The sequence below is a fragment of the Bos taurus genome, unplaced genomic scaffold (genome assembly GCF_002263795.3).
Source record: "Bos taurus isolate L1 Dominette 01449 registration number 42190680 breed Hereford unplaced genomic scaffold, ARS-UCD2.0 Super-Scaffold_1723_ScbfJmS_2085, whole genome shotgun sequence".
Taxonomy (NCBI): domain Eukaryota; kingdom Metazoa; phylum Chordata; class Mammalia; order Artiodactyla; family Bovidae; genus Bos; species Bos taurus.
This window is the reverse complement of record NW_020192292.1, coordinates 7,971,874-7,992,201: the sequence shown is the minus strand read 5'-3', so window position 1 is coordinate 7,992,201 and position 20,328 is coordinate 7,971,874. Positions and strand designations below refer to the sequence as shown.

Below are 20,328 nucleotides of genomic sequence, written 5' to 3'. Positions count from 1 at the left end.
TGAGGGAATGGAGCTCAACCCTATCAGATTAATATCTTCTTTTAATAACAAATGTTTTATCCTTCTCCCTTTGCTATTGTAAAATAATTTTAATAGATACTAGATAATTAAACTTGTCTTACACATAGTTTCAAGAGACATCAGTATAACACCACAACTATAATATAAAGGAGAAATTAAAAAATCAATTTTTAATAAGATATATTTCAGTCATTGTTAGATGCTTGCATCTATGTGTATTCGCATGCTCAGTCATGTCCCGCTCTATGGGACCCTATGGACTACATACAGTCTCCCAGGTTCTTTGGTCCATGGGATTTTCCTGGCAAGAATACTGGAGTATATTGCAATTTCCTCCTCCAGGGACCTATGTGTATAATCATTGTAAATATGATATATATATGAATACAGATGAATGTGAGACTATTGTATATTGGTGGCTCAAATATCACATCTTTCTAAAGGATGCCATGATTTTCTGAGATGTTGATCAATTTTAATAAAGTTTCAAGCCAAACAGTACCATTTTCCCTCAATTTACATGGTAGTTGCATTCCTGGGGGAAAAATAAATGTATATTAACTTGCTTGCCAATGCAGCAGATGCCAGAGACAAGAGTTCGATCCCTTGGTCAGGAAGAGCCCCTGGAGGAGGGTACGGGAACCAACCCCATTATTCTTGCCTCGAGATTCATATGTACAGAGAAGCCTGGCGGGTCACGGTCCATGGGTTGCAAAGAGTTGGACACGACTGAAAAGATTTAGCACACAAAAATACTTTAATTGTAAAATGAAGTTAGAATCTAGCTGCAGATAATCATAAGCAGTTTTTCACGCACATAAATGGTGGATGGGGCTTTTGGAAGTTCTCAATTTTTTGTGTGGGTCTCCCAATGCCCTGTCTGGCATTCTACTATGCTTCTAATTCCAGTAGTATCCTCGCATCGTTTCATTATGTCCCCTAGAGGGTACTGTTCTCCCTGTTGAAAACAACTAGACTAAAAGAAGCTCTAGTTGCCTACCCCTTGATTTCTTTGATTCCCTGCAGGTGTTTTTACTGAGTGAAACCCATCATACACTGGGTCCTGAATCAAGAACTCTCATCTATATTTCTGCCTTTGCTTCTTGTGATTTCATTAGAAAGAGCATTAAAGACCTGCCTACCTCATATGCTTTTATGTCTTATAAAAGATTTTGAAACTCTGGGATGTAAAGATGCAGAATAATTGCTTTTAAATGGATTTAAACAATGGGTTCCACCATTTAGTTATCTTTTTACATTTGTCATTTTGTCTCAAATATGCCTTAGGATTTTAAAATAATTTCTTATTGTCTTATGGAGGAGTAGTATGTGTTGTGGACTGTTATTTCCAGCAGATGGCAGTGTTTGGTGCAAAAACTACTTGATTTAACAACTGCAGATTTTCTAGGCTCTCTTTGTATTTAAAAGCCAAACTTCGTCATGTATATTTGAAAGTACCTCTTTTTTTTACGTTTTATTTTTTCTTCCAGTTTTATTGAGCTGTAATTGATATACAGCATGGTATGAGTTTAGGGGCTTCCCAGGTGCTGCAGTGGTAAAGAATTCTTCTGCCAATGCAGGAGATGCAAGAGATGTGGATTCAATCCCTTTGTTGGGAAAATCCCCCAGAGCAGGGCATGGCAACCCACTCGAGTATTCTTGCCTGGGAAATCCCATGGACAGAGGAGTCTGGTGGGCTACGGTCCGTGGGGTCACAGAGTCGGACACAACTGAGTGACTGAGTACTGTATGAGTTTAAGGTGTACAGCATTATGGTTTGACTTATATCATGAAATGATGACCACAATAAATGTGGTCACTACATAAATGTAGTGAACATTCATCATCTCATATAGATACAAAATTAAAGAAATAGCAAAGCAATATTTTTTCCGTGTGATGAGAACTCTTGGGATTTAATCTTGTAACAACTCTTATATGTAACATACAGCAGTGTTAATTACACTTATCATGTTGCACATTACATCCCTAGTACTTGTTCACCTCATAACTGGAAATTTGTCCCTTTGACCACCTTCATCTAATTCCCCCTCTCCCCACTTCCATCTCTGGTAACTACAAATATGATCCCTTTTTCTGTGGATTGATTTATTTGTTGGTTTAGAAGTATAATTAACTTACAATACTATGTTAGTTCTTGTTTGTTACAAAACAGTGATCCGATATTTCTATCCATTTTAAAATGATCACCACGATAAGTCTAGTCCATCTGTCGCCATACAGAGGTATTACATAATCATTGACTCCTCACCCTGTACATTTCATACTTGTGACTCATTTATTATGCAACTGAAAGTTTGGACCTTTTAATTTCCCTCACTTATTTCACTCCTTGTTAAAGGGCTTGATATGCGTTAACTTGCTTAAGGCAATGGACAGTAGTCTGGTGAAGAAATGCATGCAATTCAAATTTTGACAAATTAAGTCACACTTTGTTATAATAATAATATTTTAATAATAAAATGGCTAAGACAAATCCTTTCATGCAATGAATATCTATCCCTGAATTTGTCAGTCTGTAAATTCAGATTTTCTAAAAGTAAACAATTTCATACTACAGAAAAATTGCTAAAATAACACAAAGAACTCTTATAGTCCCTTTAACTAGATACTCCAATGTTTAACATTTTACTTCATTTGCTCCATTATTCGCTCTTCTCTCTGTGTCCATTATCATTAGTCTTTCTGTGAATCCTTTGAGAGCTAGATGTTGTCTCATCACCCCTAAATCTGCCAGAGTGTCTTTCCCTAAAACAAGTATACAACTGTGCAAACCAGGAATCAATATTGGCATTACAGCATTACATTACCATCTGATTCATATCCATCCATTCAGATTTTGCCAGCTGGCCAACAATATTACTTTTCCCCCTTCTGGTTCAGTATCCTTTCCAGGATTACATGTTATATTTAGTTTTTGATCTCCTCCAATCTGGGCCAGTTCTTCAGTCTTTCCCTATGTTTCATATTCTTGAAAATTTTGAAGAGTACAGACCTTACATTCTGTAGGATGACCATCAACCTGGGTCTGTCTGATGGTTCTTCATGACCAGGCTCAGGCCATGGATTCTCAACAGGAAGACTGCAAAATGATACCTCACATCAGTAGATACAAAATGTCAACCTGACCTTTCATAGATGATGTTCATCATGAACACTGGGTCATCAGGTGTTAGCTAAGTCTACTGTTGAATTAAAAGTCATTTCAATTAAAATCCATCATTTCCATTTTTTTAAAAGCAGTGTACATTGACTTTCTTCATACCCATCCCCCACACTTTACAAAAAACATAGATACCTAATTTTATTAATTTTTTCTGCCCATTTAAAATTTTTTTAAATTATAAAAGTATGATAATACATCTATAGGAGACTTGGAAAATACAGAACAAAGTTACTATAGTTCCATTATATATTACAATTATTTTTAAGTAGATAAATTAAGATTTTTAGTTGGAGCTTCAATATCAAACTCTCAAACATTAATAGGATGAATAGACAGAAAAGTAGAAGGCTATAGCAGACCTGAAAAGTACTATGAACCAATTTAACATAATTAAGATTTATGCAATTTTCATACAACAGCAGGATACAAATTCTATTCAAGTTCCCATAGACTATAAATCAGGAGACCCTAGAACATATCCACGGACATAAAACAAGGTGCAAAATTTCATGGTCTAAAAGTATTGAAATCATACAGAGTCTGTTTTCTTATCACTGGAATTATTTTAGAAATCATTATCAAAAGATATTTGAAAATAAACCACATAATTTCAAGTGCAATGTGACATTTACCAGGAGAGATCTTTGACTTAGCCATTGAAAGCCTCAATGAAGTTCAAAGACTGAAGAAACACAGTGGGTGATTGCAGAGAAGAAAGCATTTAAATGAGAAACTAATTAAAATGAGAAATTAATATTAAAGGTACTTTAAAAACCCTGTGTTTTTTTAAATTAAATATCCACTTTTTAAATGATGGGTGCAGATACCAAATTTTAAATAATAAGTCATATTTGGTCCGTTTGTTACCTGTGTTTTCCTTTTGCTAAGAGTATGCCATTAATTTAAGGGGTAATCATACCACATTAATGGTTTAAATGTTTATCAGGGATTATCTTTTAAGATATTCATTTATTGGGGCTATTTTATAAGAAAGCTATTGAAAGGTTCAGTTTGATCATACATCAGCAGAAACAACTGGTGATTATATTTTCTTAGGTTTTAATAAGTATTGAGAACCACAGTATTAAAAAACTTTTTATCAGTTTGTTGCTGAAACATTTCAAAATACTTAAAGTACAAAAGTAAAATATTAGAATATTCTGTAAGAAATAATGACAGAAATTGAATACTGTTTTCTAAGTAAACAAAATAATAATAAACCTATTTGCAGGAGGTGGATTTGGTATGTTGTAGTGAAGCAAGTTGTCTTATAGTTCAAAATTTTAGTTCAATTAAAATAATAATATTGATAATACTTATATGTGGTGAAGGCTTCAAACCATATAGAAAATGTATAAGTAAAATTCTGCCTTCCTTACTACCCTTCCCCTAATTTCTAGTCTCTTCCTCCGAAAGTATAACCATTGTTTTTTCTTGCAGAAAAATGTTTGCATCTACAAAATATGTATTTTTTTTGGAGGGGGAATAGAATCTTGCTGTACATACGTGTCTTACTATGTACTTTCCACCTTTATTTTTTCATTTAATGCTATTTCATAGACATGTCATCACCTAGAGATGTACATCATTCTTTTTAATGGTTACATAGTATTTCTTAGCATGGACTACCATAGTTTGTTTATTCCTATTCTGATGGGGATTTTTGATTATTTTTAGGTTTTTAAATTTAAAAACAAACCACAGTGACTCTCATTATATATGCCTATGAAGTTTCAATTAAGATGAAAATGTGGTCTGGACAAAAAGAAATGAAGTATGGGGTGGATTTAGGGTGACAGAAAAATAACAAAAAGGTGCTATTATTTCTGATGAACAGTAAACTAAATTTTTTTTCCTAGTCCCTTTCTGAAATGAGATAGTGAAGTGAAATTGCTCAGTCTTGTCTGACTCTTTGTGACCCCATGGACTGTAGCCTACAAGGCTTCTCCGTCCGTGGGATTTTCCAGGCAAGAGTGCTGGAGTGGGTTGCCATTTCCTTCTCCGGGGGATCTTCCCAACCCAGGGATTGAACCCGGGTCTCCTGCATTGCAGGCAGATGCTTTACCATCTGAGCCACCAGGGAAGCCTGAAATGAGATAGGATATCAGTAAATAAAAGTAAGATGAAAATGTCAGGCTAGATTGCATGATTCCATGAAGTTAGCAGTAAAGAAATGGAGAATGTACAGGCAGAATAACTTTGTTTTAGGATTATAACCTTTAATAAAAGGTCAGTTAAAATTTGGTCATGTGATTTTTGTATTTTTGTTTCTAGGAAAACAAACAGATCAGGTGGGGTTCTAGGTGGGATTATATTTTGGAATCTATGTCTCATACCAGCATTCAGTGGTTTAGGTAAGCACTTTATGAATTAAAGAGTAAGTAGCTTCACGGTGGGAAATGTATATACACACACACACATATATATGCATATGTGTATTTTAAAAAATTATTTTGTTACCAGAGATGATCTTTTGTTCCTTCCAGTTTTATTGAGATATAATTGACATATAATAGTATAAGTTTAAAGTGTGCAGAATAATGATCTGACTTGTATTGATGACCACACAAAGTTTAGTGAATATCAGTGATCTCCTATAGATACGAAATGAAAGCAATGTAAAAATTTCCCCTCAGTGATGAACTCTTAGGATTTACAGTCTTAACAACTTTCAGTATAACGTACATTAGTGTTAATTATATTTATCATATTGTACATTATATCTCTAGTACTTATTTAAATTACAACTGCACGTTTGTACCTTTTAATTACTTCACCCAATTCCCTTTCCCCTAACCCCCTATCAGAGATGATCTTGAGTGACAGTTTTTCTTCTCTCTGGCTAATTTCCCCTCTTCTTCTCCTCCCCCACCTCTCTACATACACAAAGAGAAACAAAAAGGAAAATCTGTTGTAAATATACTAATGTTTATGCTCAAGGGAAAAAGAAGGCTGAGATGTCCAAGAGATAGCATGTCTGCGTGTAAAGAGTAATACATGCTGGGAAGTAGGCAGGATAGGACTGTGATAGTGGACCCTGTGCAGAAGATGGAAGGAGAACAAGACAGATGCTTTCATTTGTGGGGTCAGAAAGTCTGAGCAAAGTAGAGTGTAGGAAAAGCAGTAACCAACTGGAGTGGAGGAAGGTAAAGATGTCATGAAACACTGGGAAAAGAGCAGAGAAAGATGAAAAGATTACAGATGAGAAACCAAAGCACTGCAAGTGGTCACTTAATCAAGGCAAGTCATTTAGATGAGACAATTGTGTGGAGATAATGTCTGTGAGTGAAGGTCGATTCATTCTCCAGGTGTTCATTTTCATCCCTATTAGGATGCCAAGCACTAGGGGAGGTGCTCAGACATGCCAGTGAATAAGGCACCCAGGCTTCTTCTCGAAGGAAGCTTACATTCTAGTGGAATCACAGTGAAGGGACTTGATTCCTCAGGAATCTTCAACAGGATCAAACCACAGAGTTAGAAGTCCTTCGTGACTGTGGAAGGAATAGTTTCAACATGAAACTGAAGGATGGACCAGCTGAGAATGTGATGATTGAGGCTTTCCTAAAGTGCTGACAGCGAGCATAGGATCTTCAGTTAGTAATTTAGGAGACTGATCAGAGAAGCTGATGAGAAATAGATGAAACTGTACACATAGTACCTTTCCCCCTTCATCTCTTATAATAAAGCAGTTTTGGATGGAGGAAGACTATAAAGGTAAAGATGAAAGTAAAGTGAAAGTGAAGTCGCTCAGTCGTGTCCTGACTCTTTGTGACCCCATGGACCCTACCAGGGTCCTCTGTCCATGGGATTTTCCAGGCAATAGTACTGAAGTGGATTGCTATTTCCTTCTCCAGGGGATCTTCCTGACCCCGGGATCAAACCCAGGTCTCCCACATTGTAGACAGACGCTTTACTGTCTGAGCCATCAGGGAAGTCCAAAAGATGAAAGTAAGGAAGGGTATAATTCTATGAGTATGGTCTTCTGAGGTAATGATTTTCCTTATACTGCCATTGCCTTTGTTTTTAAAAAAATATTTTATTTTGGGATGGAGGACACATGTACACCCATGGCTGATTCATTTCAATGTATGGCAGAAACCACCACAATATTGTAAAGTAATTAGCCTCTAAGTAAAATTAATTAAAGAAATATTTTATTGGTGTATAGTTGCTTTACAATATTGAGGTAGTTTCTGCTGTACAGCAGAGTGAATCAGCTATGTGTTTACATATATCCCTCTTTTTTGGATTTCCTTCCCATTTAGGTCACCACAGAGCACTGAGTAGGGTTCCCTGAGCTAACAGTAGGTTCTCATTAGTTATCAACTTTATTTTTTAAAATTTCATTTTATTGAAGTACAGTTGATTTACAATGCTATTGCCTTTAAAGTGAGAATAGCTCCCATTCTCCTCCTCCTATTTCTATCCTCAGTCTTCCTTCTCCTCTCCCTCCTTCTCCTCCTCATTATAATGATCATATCTTAACTTTTCTAGAAAATCTTCTGTTGGGGCAATAGTCCACGTCCCATTTTGTCACACCTCCAAGGAGTCTCTTCAAATAAAATTTTTTAAAATGGTTTCTTTAAAGGGGTCATGAAAGGAAAGGGCATCCAGATCAATGGTGGGGCTAATCTCTAGTATTAATATTTATGATGTAATAATAAATGTACTTTAGTTTCTGTCTCGAGCTAATTTACTTATGACATTTAACAGACATTTTAGACATCTTAGCGGCACTTTTCTACAACAGTGCTGGTCTTTTCAGAGATTCTGGTGAAACTTTTTTAAATGTGTCTGGATTTGGCTGGGTGGTGGGATGGCTAAAGGTCTTGGTTTTCATTTGGACATAATTTTTAAGATTCAGTTTTGGAACCAGTAAGAGCTGGTAGGTAAGTGGTCCATGGGATCTTTACCCTGAAACTTGATAAAGTTAAAAGCCTTGGTCCATCTAAGGATCTACCCAAGGACAGTCAGGCAGTCATCAATTTAACCTTGACTCCTGGACTTCCATTCTCAGTTTCATGTTCTGGAACTAAGTTTGCGTTCCTGATCTTTTTCATTTCCCCTTGTTTATTTTGGGAATGTACTCTTAAAAAGTTGTAAAATAACCTTAAGAATAGTGTTGCTTCTATTGCTTAATTGGTAATGAACTTTTGTGATAGAACTTTAAGTTCATTTAATATATTGAGGTATTATCCAAATGTATTAGCCTTTGATCCAAATGTAACTTTAGAAAACTGATTGACATGACAATTTGAATGTCTTTTACATGTGCACAAATTTTCTTTTTTACTGTTCAAATAAGAAATTTGAGGTTTAACTTCTATTTTTCCTTCTTTCCATTTTGTAGTATCTTGAATTCATTTGTCATTGTTCTCTTCTTAACTGGAATGGTGGCTATGATCATATTAAGAACTCTCCACAAAGATATTATCAGATATAATCAGGTTTGTTTTCCTGTAAATAAAAATGCACATATTTGATTCAGCCAATATTTGAATGCCTGCTTTGCCCAGTTCTCAAGGTTATGTTTCTACTTAGAGTATAGCACCTTGAATATAACACATTTTAATGTCTAGTAATTTTGCATATTGTGCTGAATCAAAGTATAGAGTATTGTGTAGATTCTTAAAAAGTATAGGTAAGTTTATTAGAGAGTTATTTGCTATCGACTCTTTGATTATATACCTTTCCATGTTCTGATCTTTCAAAATATCATTATTTAAGATTTTCATTAATTTGGAACATGAGAATATGTACAAAACATTGCAAAATACTACAATTTATGGCAAATTTAGTTTTATCTAATTTATACTCTTCTGACTCTTATGATCATTTATGTATTGATGAATTTTTAATTTCTATAGAATTAGTTGAATTCTTTTTTGTATGTTAAATCATGTTGCTTTTTCCATGAAAATCAAGCCAGTTGTGTGCTTTACATAATTAACACACTCCCTTCAGTGCAAAATTTAGAGAATGGCTCATTTGTATGGCAGGATCACATACCTGCCAGAGACCTACTTTATCCAAAATGAGCCATTAGTTTGTCTTTAGAGGAAAATTAGTTTTCTGCTAACTTTCAGAGCTCTTGTAACTTTCTGTCATAATAACTCCTGCGTTTATTAAAGACTTTCTCTTATGCAGGAAGATATCCAGAAGGATTACGGTTGGAAGCTTGTTCATGCAGATGTATTCAGACCTCCAAGGCTTGGAATGTTGTTATCAATTTTACTGGGTCAAGGAACACAAGTTTTGATTATGACATTTATTACTCTATGTGAGTAGGCTCAGATCAATATGTGTCATCTTCAACATCCTGACATAGGTTAAACTTTGATTCATGTGTACAAAAGAACTGAAAATTCTACCCTAAAGTTTAAGGAAATGTGTATTTTATAGTATATTTTAATGAGTATTTGTAGTATATTTAAAATAAAATTTGTATTTTATTTTAAGGGTATGGATCTGAATATGTTCCTATATCAAGGACCTTTCATAGTTTCTTCAGTTCTGAATAATTTATTGTAATGTCCAATATACATGTTCCTTGCTTTGCATGTGGGTAGATCATATTTTAGGTGGGCTCAGGGAATTGTAATTCAGAGATTAGGATTTTGAAATGCTAAGGCAAGCCTAAGCGCTGGTCTTGAAATGTATAAATGAAGTGGCATCGTTAGTAGGTTCACAATGGCTGATGAACTCTCTCTGCCTTCATTATCAACCAAGAGTAGAGTTTGTCAGTTTTTGATAACCAGAGTGGGGATTTTCACAAACAAAGCTTCTGTAAATAAATGGCTTATTAGGTGTTTCAGATGTCAATGATAACTTCTAACTTTAGCTCTTAAGGTTATGTTTTCCTGGGACCGAGTCTCATTGTGATGTTCCGCCCCCCCCCCCCCCCCCCGCCTTGAATAAAAGGAAACAGAAGGAAATTTTTGTGGGGAAAATGATTTGCTCTTTAGGGAGTGACTACTGGAGTAGGGAAAGGGACGATCTTCTCTTTGATTTTGATTTAAAATAATATAATTAATGATTTAAACAAGGAGGTTAAAGACTAAATTGAAAACACAGTTTGCCTTGTATGGGATCAGACTTTTCGTTAAGAACAGATTGTCAAAAAATTAGCTAAGTAAGTAACATCAGAGAATTTCCCTGTATGCTGTTTCATAAAAATGTCTTAATAAGGTGTCTTTAATATATTATAAAGCCTTATGTGTTTTGAGGCTATCATTGTCACTGGTTTGATATTTCTTCTTTGTGCTTTTAGTTCTTGCCTGTCTTGGTTTTCTTTCTCCCGCTAATCGTGGTGCTTTAATGACCTGTTCTGTTGTGTTATGGGTCCTTATGGGAGCATCTGCTGGATACGTGTCTGCTAAGGTGTACAAGTGTAAGCATTACTATTATTATTCCAAGTTGGTGTGTTAAATATAGAAATTAAAAAGCTTGAAAATTTTAAAAATTGCATCAGGAATTTTAGCTGACCTAGCAAAATATAATTGTGTCCTTGTTACTGTAAAATATTTGTAAAGTGGACTAAATCTAGTTGCCCTAGTAATTATTCTGTCCTTTACTTCCTCAGCGTTTAGAGGTCTGAAGTGGAAGACAAATTTCTTTCTGACGGCACTGCTGTGTCCTGGGTTAGTATATGATGTTCTCCTTTCTCTACACAATTATAATCTTTCTTATACTTTACCTTGGAAAAATCATTGTACACAATAATGAAGAGTAGAATGGAGGTGAGTGACCACTGTTTTTTCTGTGGCTGCAGCATTCTTTTTTGGTGTATTTGCATTCTTTTCATCTTTTTGTAACCCTTAGTACAAAGAGATGGTGATGGTGCTGCAGTATTCAATTTTGATCTTTGTTTTTGAAGCAGGTTTCATAAATGCTCATCTCAGTTATGCATCTTGCCTTATGTATCATGTTAGAGTGGCAGCTTATATACCACATTGTGTTATTCTCCTTGTCTCTGCCTTCTGTGATTATTTCTTCCTATCTCACCTTGTTACTGCAGTGTCATTAGTGACTGCAGACCCCAGGCAGAGTCATGGTCAGAGAGGGAGTCAGGGTGGTGCTGCACAGTGGCTCTTAGGGAGCTCTTCTGGTGCCCTAATTCTAAAGATGCAGAATCAACATGTTCAAGGTCATACGTGAAGTCAGTAATGGAGCTCAGGCTATGTATTGGCTTGGCCAAAAAGTTAATTCGGGTTTTTCCATCTTGTGGAAAAGCATGAGTGAACTTTTTGGCCAACCCAATATCCCTGACCAGTGCTCTTCCCATAATGCCTCACCAATAAGGTGCTGACTTGTTTTGAGTTTTATCTTCAGATTCTTTAATATGTTTTATCTTAGTCAGCTCGGGCTACTGTAACAGAATACCATAGACTGGGTGGCTTAAACAACAGCCATTTATTTTCTCACAGTTCTGGAGGCTGGGAAGCCCAAGATCAGGGCATCAACAGGATAGAGTCCTGGTGAGTGCTCTCTTCTTGGTTGCTGATGGCTGCCATCTTGATGCATCCTTACATGGCAGAGGAAAAGAGAGACACTGAACTCTACAGTATTTCTTCTTGTAAGGGCACTAATGCCATAATGAAGGCTGCACCCTCATGACCTCATCTAAACCTAATCCCTCTCCCAAGGCCCCATTTCCAAACACTATCACATTAGGGATTAGGGTTTTTTTTTTTTTTTTTTTAAACTTTTTATTTTGTTTTGGGGTATATGTGATTGACAATATTGTGATAGTTTCAGGTGAACTGTGAAGGGACTCAACCATACATATACATGTATCCATTCTCCCTTAAACTCCCCTCCCATTCAGACTGCCACATGACATTGAGCAAAGTAGGGATTAGGATTTTAATATAAGATTTTTGGGAGAAACAATTCAATCCATAGCATGTTTGATTTAAAAAAATTCTTTCTTTAATATGTTCTGGAGGACTTTTTTTTTTGTAGGAAATGTCATGGATTATATCTTAATTGTTACATGGAACTTAAAAAAAATTGTGTCTTTTGGCTGCACTGGGACTTGATTGCTGCATGGCTTTCTCTAATTGTGGTGCACAGACTTCTCATTGCGGTGGCTTCTTCTGTTATAGAGCCCAGACTCTAGGCGCGTGGGCTCAGTAGTTGTGCCTCATGGGGTTAGTTGCTCCATGGTATGTGAAATCTTCCCAGATCAGGGATCAAACCCATGTCCCCTGCATTGGTAGGTGGATTCCCAATCACTGAACCACCAGGGAAGTCCTGTTTTGTGGTAATTTAATTTCTATTTGTTGTAAAATTCCCATGTCCTTAATGCTAGAAGTGTGTCACAATAATGCATATATGTATGCTCAGTCACTCAGTTGTGTCCGACTCTGTGACTCTATGGACTGTAGCCCACCAGACTTCGCTGTCCATAGGATTTCCCAGGCAAGAATACTGGAGTGGGTTGCCATTTCCTCCTGCAGGGGATCTTCCCAACCCAGGCATCAAAACTGTGTCTCCTGCATCACCTCTCCTTCATCACCTGTATTGGCAGGCAGATTCTTTACCACTGAGCCACCTGGGAAGCCCCGTCACAATGGTGGAAATTCTATAATGGAAGTTATACATAATAAATTCAGTTACATTGTATACTAATCAGTGACAAAATGAGAGCAAATGCTCTGTGACTGAGTATAAAGCCATCATCAGTGCAATGCAGTGATAGATGATACATTCAGTAGACTCATAATGTTTTATCTACGTGTGGCTTTTCCCTTCAACTCCAGGGAAAGGCTTGAATATTCCAAGTTTGCACATCAAATACATGTACCACAGAGTTTTTGATTTATTTAAAATAAGGACAATGCACTCCTTTTCCCCTTGCCACCTTGAATAGAGCCATCTGCTTTTTCTATAACTCTTTTCAAGTGAACTAGAATGGGTGGTCTTTCCTGAGCTTTAATACCTTTATGTAAGAAAGCAATGTCCTTGACGATATTTCAAATATTTGTTGCTTCAAGTTCAAGACTCAGATGAATCTGAAATTGAGTAACTTTGGCACAAAAGTGCCATTGTGCAAAAGTCATTATACTGGATTGTAATACAAGGGATATTGTGAGCAAGAACTAGTCAATAAACCATCTACTATTCTCTTCATTATTTAGTTACTCATTCAACTTATTTATTGTATTTTTGAAAATTTTTTTTTACTATATTTAATGCATTATGCTAGGCACTGGAGAGGAAATAAATGTAAATCTCTCCTGAAACTGCCTTCATGGCTTCAGATGAATAATAATGGCCTATTTTTTTTCATCAGACAGATGTTCCATCTCATTGTAAAAAGAAGTTACGTACGTCATTAGAATAGAAAATTTAAAAGAATTAGAATATGCTGTGTCACTAAGCTTGATTAACTAAATTGAACAATTAATGTCTGGAAATGAATTAGCATTTTCAGTGCACTATGAGCTGTTTTTATCTTGTTTTCTATGGGATCAATTTTGAAGGATGTTTTAGACAGCAAAATTAAAAAATTCGAGTGGAAGTCCCTAATAACATGGCTCAGGGTTACAGGGACTATGAAATGGTTCAGTATCAAATCACAGTTTTATGAAAATGTATTTTTTTTTATTTGAAAAGCAGCTGTTAACAGTAGTTGTCCCCTAGGTGGGTTGCTGCATGGCTGGGGGACAGGAGTGTGAAGGAGACTGTTTTATACTTATTTTCGCTGTTTCTCTATGTTTCTTTTTCTTTTCATATTGTATACCATATACATGTGTTCAGTTCGGTTCAGTCGCTCAGTCGTGTCCGACTCTTTGCAACCCCATGAATCGCAGCACACCAGGCCTCCCTGTCCATCACCATCTTCCTGAGTTCACTCAAACTCACGTCCATCAAGTTGGTGATGCCATCCAGCCATCTCATCCTCTGTCGTCCCCTTCTCCTCCTGCCCCCAATCCCTCCCAGCATCAGAGTCTTTTCCAATGAGTCAACTCTTTGCATGAGATGGCCAAAGTACTGGAGTTTCAGCTTTAGCATCATTCCTTCCAAAGAACATCCAGGGCTGATCTCCTTTAGAATGGACTAGTTGGATCTCCTTGCAGTCCAAGGGACTCTCAAGAGCCTTCTCCAACACCACACTTCAAAAGCATCAATTCTTCGGTGCTCAGCTTTCTTCACAGTCCAACTCTCACATCCATACATGACCACTGGAAAAACCATAGCCTTGACTAGACGGACTTTGTTGGCAAAGTAATGTCTCTGCTTTTCAATATGCTATCTAGGTTGGTCATAACTTTTCTTCCAAGCAGTAAGCGTCTTTTAATTTCATGGCTGCAATCACCATCTGCAGTGATTTTGGAGCCCCCCAAAATAAAGTCTGAAACTGTTTCCACTGTTTCTCCATCTATTTCCCATGAAGTGATGGGACCAGATGCCATGATCTTCATTTTCTGAATATTGAGCTTTAAGCCAACTTTTTCACTCTCCTCTTTTACTTTCATCAAGAGACTTTTTAGTTCCTCTTCACTTTCTGCCATAAAGGTGATGTCATCTGCATATCTGAGGTTTTTGATATTTCTCCCGGCAATCTTGATTCCAGCTTGTGCTTCCTCCAGCCCAGCATTTCTCATGATGTACTCTGCATAGAAGTTAAATAAGCAGAGTGATAATATACAGCCTTGACGTACTCCTTTTCCTATTTGGAACCAGTCTGTTGTTCCATGTCCAGTTCTAACTGTTGCTTCCTGACCTGCATACAGATTTCTCAAGAGGCAGGTCAGGTGGTCTGGTATTCCCATCTCTTGAAGAATTTTCCACAGTTTATTGTGATCCACACAGTCAAAGGCTTTGGCATAGTCAATAAAGCAGAAATAGATGTTTTTCTGGAACTCTCTTGCTTTTTCCATGATCCAGCGGATGTTGGCAATTTGATCTCTGATTCCTCTGCCTTTTCTAAAACCAGCTTGAACATCTGGAAGTTCACAGTTCACGTATTGCTGAAGCCTAGCTTGGAGAATTTTGAGCATTACCTTACTAGCGTGTGAGATGAGTGCAATTGTGTGGTAGTTTGAACACTCTTTGGCATTGCCTTTCTTTGGGATTGGAATGAAAACGGACCTTTTCCAGTCCTGTGGCCACTGCTGAGTTTTCCAAATTTGCTGGCATATTGAGTGCAGCACTTTCACAGCATCATCTTTCAAGATTTGAAATAGCTCAGCTGGAATTCCATCACCTCCACTAGCTTTGTTCGTAGCGATGCTTTCTAAGGCCCCCTTGACTTCACGTTCCAGGTTGTCTGGCTCTAGGTCAGTGATCACACCATCGTGATTATCAAGAGGTTTAGGGGCTTTCTTAAGTAGATGAGAGGGAGAATCTTAAGGTATTGGGATTCTTATTTGTTAAAATGTGGTAATTTGAAAGAGTTTCAGTGCCTCATGGTATGGACATGGACAATGTAAAAATGGTTTTGAATTTACATGGAGAAGCAGTTCAGTTAATGAGCATACACTTCCTAAGAGAAATTGAAAAAAGTAAAATTATTAAATGATGTAATTTTGCTGCATGTAGCCCCAAAAGCGGTAGGTAAGAAAGGGAAGAGTCAGCAGAGGTTGATGGGCATGTACCCAAACTTTAAAATTAGAAGAAGGAAGGTTGAATTCTAGTACTCAGTATTAGCTAAGTGACTTTGGATATGTCCTATAACCTTTCTGATTGTCCATTTCCTTGCGTGTAATGCTTGTGTCACAGAGTCATTTAGAAAAGTAAATGAGGGAAAGGCACCCAAGCAGAAGGCACAGCAGGGGCGAAGGCACAAGGCAAGCAGCAGTCTGGTCTGTTGGGAAAGTCTGAGCAGCTTGGAGCTGCAGAGGCACCGAGGAGGGGTGATGGAAGGCCAGGGAGCCAGGGCTGGACCACAGAGAGGCCTGAGCACCAGGCTGAGGGACTGGGACTTTGTCCTGCGGGAGCTGGGGAAAAACAGGATGATGGTGGGGGCACAGGGTCAGCCCTGGGTGTAGGAAGCCCCCTCCAACTCCAAGGCTGGGAAGGGGAAAAAAAAAAAAAAAGAAAAGTAAATGAGCTAATGGATTGTGAAATTGTTTTGTGATCTACAAAGCATTTTTGGTCACTCTCTTCTTCTGTGTTCCTACTGTTTTATATCTATTATCTGCTATAGTATTTCCTATGTTGTAATTTGTTTATCTCTGTCCGCCACTAGACTGAGCTTTTTCAGAGCAAGGATGTTTGTTTTATTTATCTTGGAACACCAGGGCCTAACTCATAGGTACTCAATAAATGTTTGATGAATGTGTGAATAAATGTTTCAAGTAGGAGATGGACCCAGGTAACCTCTTAAGTTTCCTTCTAGTTTTGCTGTTTAAGATTCTATGAAAAGGTCTAGAAATAATTAGACATCGACAAAGGAAGAAATACTTAGAATATAAAAACATGAAATGGAAGGACAGTTACAGAATTGTTAAACACATATTAGCATTCTAGAGTGTACTTTCAAAAGGGAAATCGTTGAGACGGGTTAATTGAGTTTATATATAAGAAAGAAGGTTATGATTTGTCAACTGAGAAGTAATTTTTCTGGCTATGGAAAGATAACAGTTAAAATGAATCTTTCCAAAGCTAGAAAATGTGGCAGAGGAATATTGCGGCTAAACAAATTCATTAGAGCAGAAAGGTATTAAGAAAACATTTGAGGAAGTATGGTTAAATCATGGGAAACTAAACTCCCTTATTGAGAAGCCAGAAACTGATGAGACATAAGGTGGAGGTTTTATTGTTGTACATGCTGTTGTTCGAAAGGACTGGAAGCTATATCTCCAACAGGAGCAAAGTATGAGCCTTTAAAGAGCAGAATAGATATGCCTACTGAAAAAAGTGTTAATGGAAGAGTCTGTAAATGCAAGGAGGAAAGGTGAAGTAGAAATGGTAAAATGAAAGAATGAATGAATAAAAAAAGAATAAAATGAAAGAAGGTTTAGAAAGGACAAAATCACTTATAATGAGGGATGGGGAAGGATCCAAAACAATGATCCTAAGTAAGAAATTGAAAATAGATGGAAAATATGAAGGAAGCCTTAAAATACTAGAACTGGAATGGGCCTTGAGAGAATTTCCAACTGAAGACTGAAATCAGAGATTCTCTAAACAGTAGACCTCAAAGCCTAACCTGGTGCAGCATCAAGTGGCTGTCACCACATTCCCTGTCTCTGATCTTTGACAAAATGTTTTGGGGAGGAGAAGGTAGATGCGATTGGTCTGGTTGGTTCCTACTGTAGACGCTTTATTATAGCACAGTGGGATGGAGAAAGCTTGCTGTTAAAAAACACACACACACACACATCTGAGTAAGAATCCCAGCTGTTTGATCTTCAGCAAATTACTTACTATCCCTAAAAGATATTCAGAAAGAACTCTATCCATGTAACTTGTTTTACATTTACCTGGGTTGATCATTAATTTTCCTTTTTTTTCTTGCCTGTTCTTCATTTCTTTCTCTTTTTAAACTGCTTTCTAAGACATTTCATCAGCTTTATCTTCCAAACCTTTTACTAAGGTTTAAATTTACCTTATCATTTAAAAAAAATTGGAGTATAGTTGATTTATAGTGTGTTAGTTTCAGGTGTACAAAACAGTGATTCAGTTATATGTGTATATATACATATATATATAAATGTTCTTTTCAAAGTTATTTCCATATAGGTTATTATAAAATACTGAGTATCATTTCCTGTGCTATACAGCAGGTCCTTGCTGATTATCTATTTTATATATAGTAGTGTGTATATAGGACTTCCCTGATGTGTATATATGGGCTTCCCAGGTGGCGTTAGTGGTAAAGAACCTGTCTGCCAATGCAGGAGACACCAGTTCAATCCCTGGGTTGGGAAGATCCCCTGGCGGAGGAAATGGCAACCCACTTCACTATTCTTGCCTGGAAAAATTCCATGGACAGAGAGGCCTGGTGGGCTACATATGTTAATCCTGACCCCCTGATTTATTCCTCTCCTCATCTTTCCTTCCCTGATAGCTGAGTTGGTAAAGCATCCACCTTCAATGCCAGAGACCCTGGTTTGATTCCTGGATCAGGAAGACCTACTGGAGAAGGGATTGGCTACCCACTCCAGTATTCTTGTGCTTCCCTTGTGGCTCAGCTGGTAAAGAATCCGCCTGCAATGTGGAGACCTGGGTTTGATCCCTGGGTTGGGAAGATCCCCTGGAGAAGGGAAAGGCTACCCACTCCAGTATTCTGGCCTGGAGAATTCCATGGACTATAGGAGTCTCAAAGAGTCGGACACCACTGAGCAACTTTCACTTCACTGTCCCCTTTGATAACCATATGTTTATTTTCTATGTCTGTCTCTTTCCATTTTGTAAATAAGTTTATTTATTTTTTTTAGATTTCACATACAAGTGCCTCTGGTCATACTTTTAATGCCTAAGACCTCTTCTAGGAAATTTCCTGGCAGTCCAGTGGTTAGGGCTGTGTGCTTCTGTTGCAGGGGGCTGGATCCCTGGTCAGGGAAACTAAGATGCCACAAGTCCTGTGGCACAGCTGACACAAAAACAAAAACACAACAGCAAGAACTCTTCCATTTTCTCAAAACTCTTAAAATTTCCTCTTCCTGTCTCATGGCTGCAATGTCTCCTTTAATTTCTCTGAGGATCTTAAATGGTCTTGGTAAAGTTTTTTCCTGAGCTTCAGGAATCTTCTCTAAGGAACTAACCCTCCTGTCTTCTGCAGGGGTCGTGAAATGATGTTTGGTTCTGCAGAGTTGGGGGGTGGGGGACAGAATCTGCAGGTCTGTCCACATCTCAGGCTGACTTTGAACCAGTCCTTCTGGTTTTAGCCACTCCTTCATCCCTACCTGTAGAGGTACCTGGCACCACAAATTCCCAAGCCTTTTTGGAGCTCTGTGGTATAAACTGAGTTGCCTCTCAGCTTTTTCTACTGACGACTTAGGATACAGGTTCGCACTCCAACTAATTTGGTTACTATTTGTCTGCTCTCTGGTTCCAAACTTTGCTGCTAATATCTTCTCCCCTTTACAACATCCCCCCATCCTTATGCCTTTAAAAAATCCTTTTGCTATAATTTTATCAGGGTTTTGATGAGGGAGCAGAACTAAATATGCATTCAATGTGCCATCTTTAACCCAAAGTCTTTTAATTCTTCATGTCTTTTGTATACATTCTTTACATTTTAACCATCATCACATTGTACAGATTCTTAACACTTTATATCTAGTCTCCTTGCCTCTAGTATCTCCTCCTTTAGATTTGTCCTTTGGAATGCTGTAGATTCACCTTTCTGGAAAATTGCATGGAATATCTCACAGCTTTGAGTGTAAAAACCCTTCAGTTGCTTCCTAGTGTTGACAGGATAAAGTCTATATTCCTTAACTGGACATTCAAAGCCTTCCACAGTCTAACTTCTGCCCATCTTTTCAACCTCATCATTTAGGCTTTCAGAAACACTCATGGGACTTCCCTGGTAGTCCAGTAGTTAAGATTCCATGCTCCCAATGCAGGGGGCCTAGGTTCAATCCCTGATTGGGGAACTAGATCCCACATGTAGCAACTGAGACCCAGCATAGCCAAATAAATAAATGTTAAGAAAGAGGAAGGGATGAATCCCTGTCAGAAACACTCACATCCGCACCACTGATACCCATACTTACCTGTAGCTGTGATTAAACTTGTCTGGAACATCTACAGGCATAGTAGCTGGGCTTGCCTGGTGATTTATCCATTAGACTTAGGGGTTGATCTGCTGATTTTGAATTTAAACACTTTGTTTTATTTTGGGGGAAAATTTAAATTATTTTATTGTAAAATTTATACAAAATAAACCATAAGCACACAGTTAAACTTTAAATAGAATTAAGCCAGTCCATAAAACATTTCAAATAAAAAAGTAATAAAAACCTTATCAGCTCATTTGAAATTATTCATCTTTAGATACATGATGGCTTATTTCCTAGATTTAAAGTAGTGATTTCCATTACACTTAGTTAGGCTGTAAAATATTAAATACTATTTTTAAAAGACAGATTCTTTAAAAAATGTTTTTATTTTTTAAATTATGGAAGTATAACACATTTACAGGAGACTTGGAAAATACAAAA

General features: G+C 37.2%; 1 protein-coding gene across 6 annotated transcripts in view; it reads left to right on the top strand.

Moving 5' to 3' along the window:
- TM9SF5 (transmembrane 9 superfamily member 5) overlaps nt 1–20,328 on the top strand; it is an 80,736-nt gene that overhangs the window by 32,327 nt on the left and 28,081 nt on the right. For 5 of the 6 annotated variants that reach the window (XR_003033819.2, XM_059884532.1, NM_001077895.1 and 2 more), the window contains 5 exon segments: nt 5,483–5,562; nt 8,559–8,655; nt 9,356–9,488; nt 10,479–10,598; nt 10,791–10,848. Coding sequence is in view for 5 of the 6 variants with exons in the window: in XM_059884532.1 (XP_059740515.1) it covers nt 5,483–5,562; nt 8,559–8,655; nt 9,356–9,488; nt 10,479–10,598; nt 10,791–10,848 (488 nt within the window). In the remaining variant the exon portion in view is untranslated. 6 annotated transcript variants of the gene reach the window in all.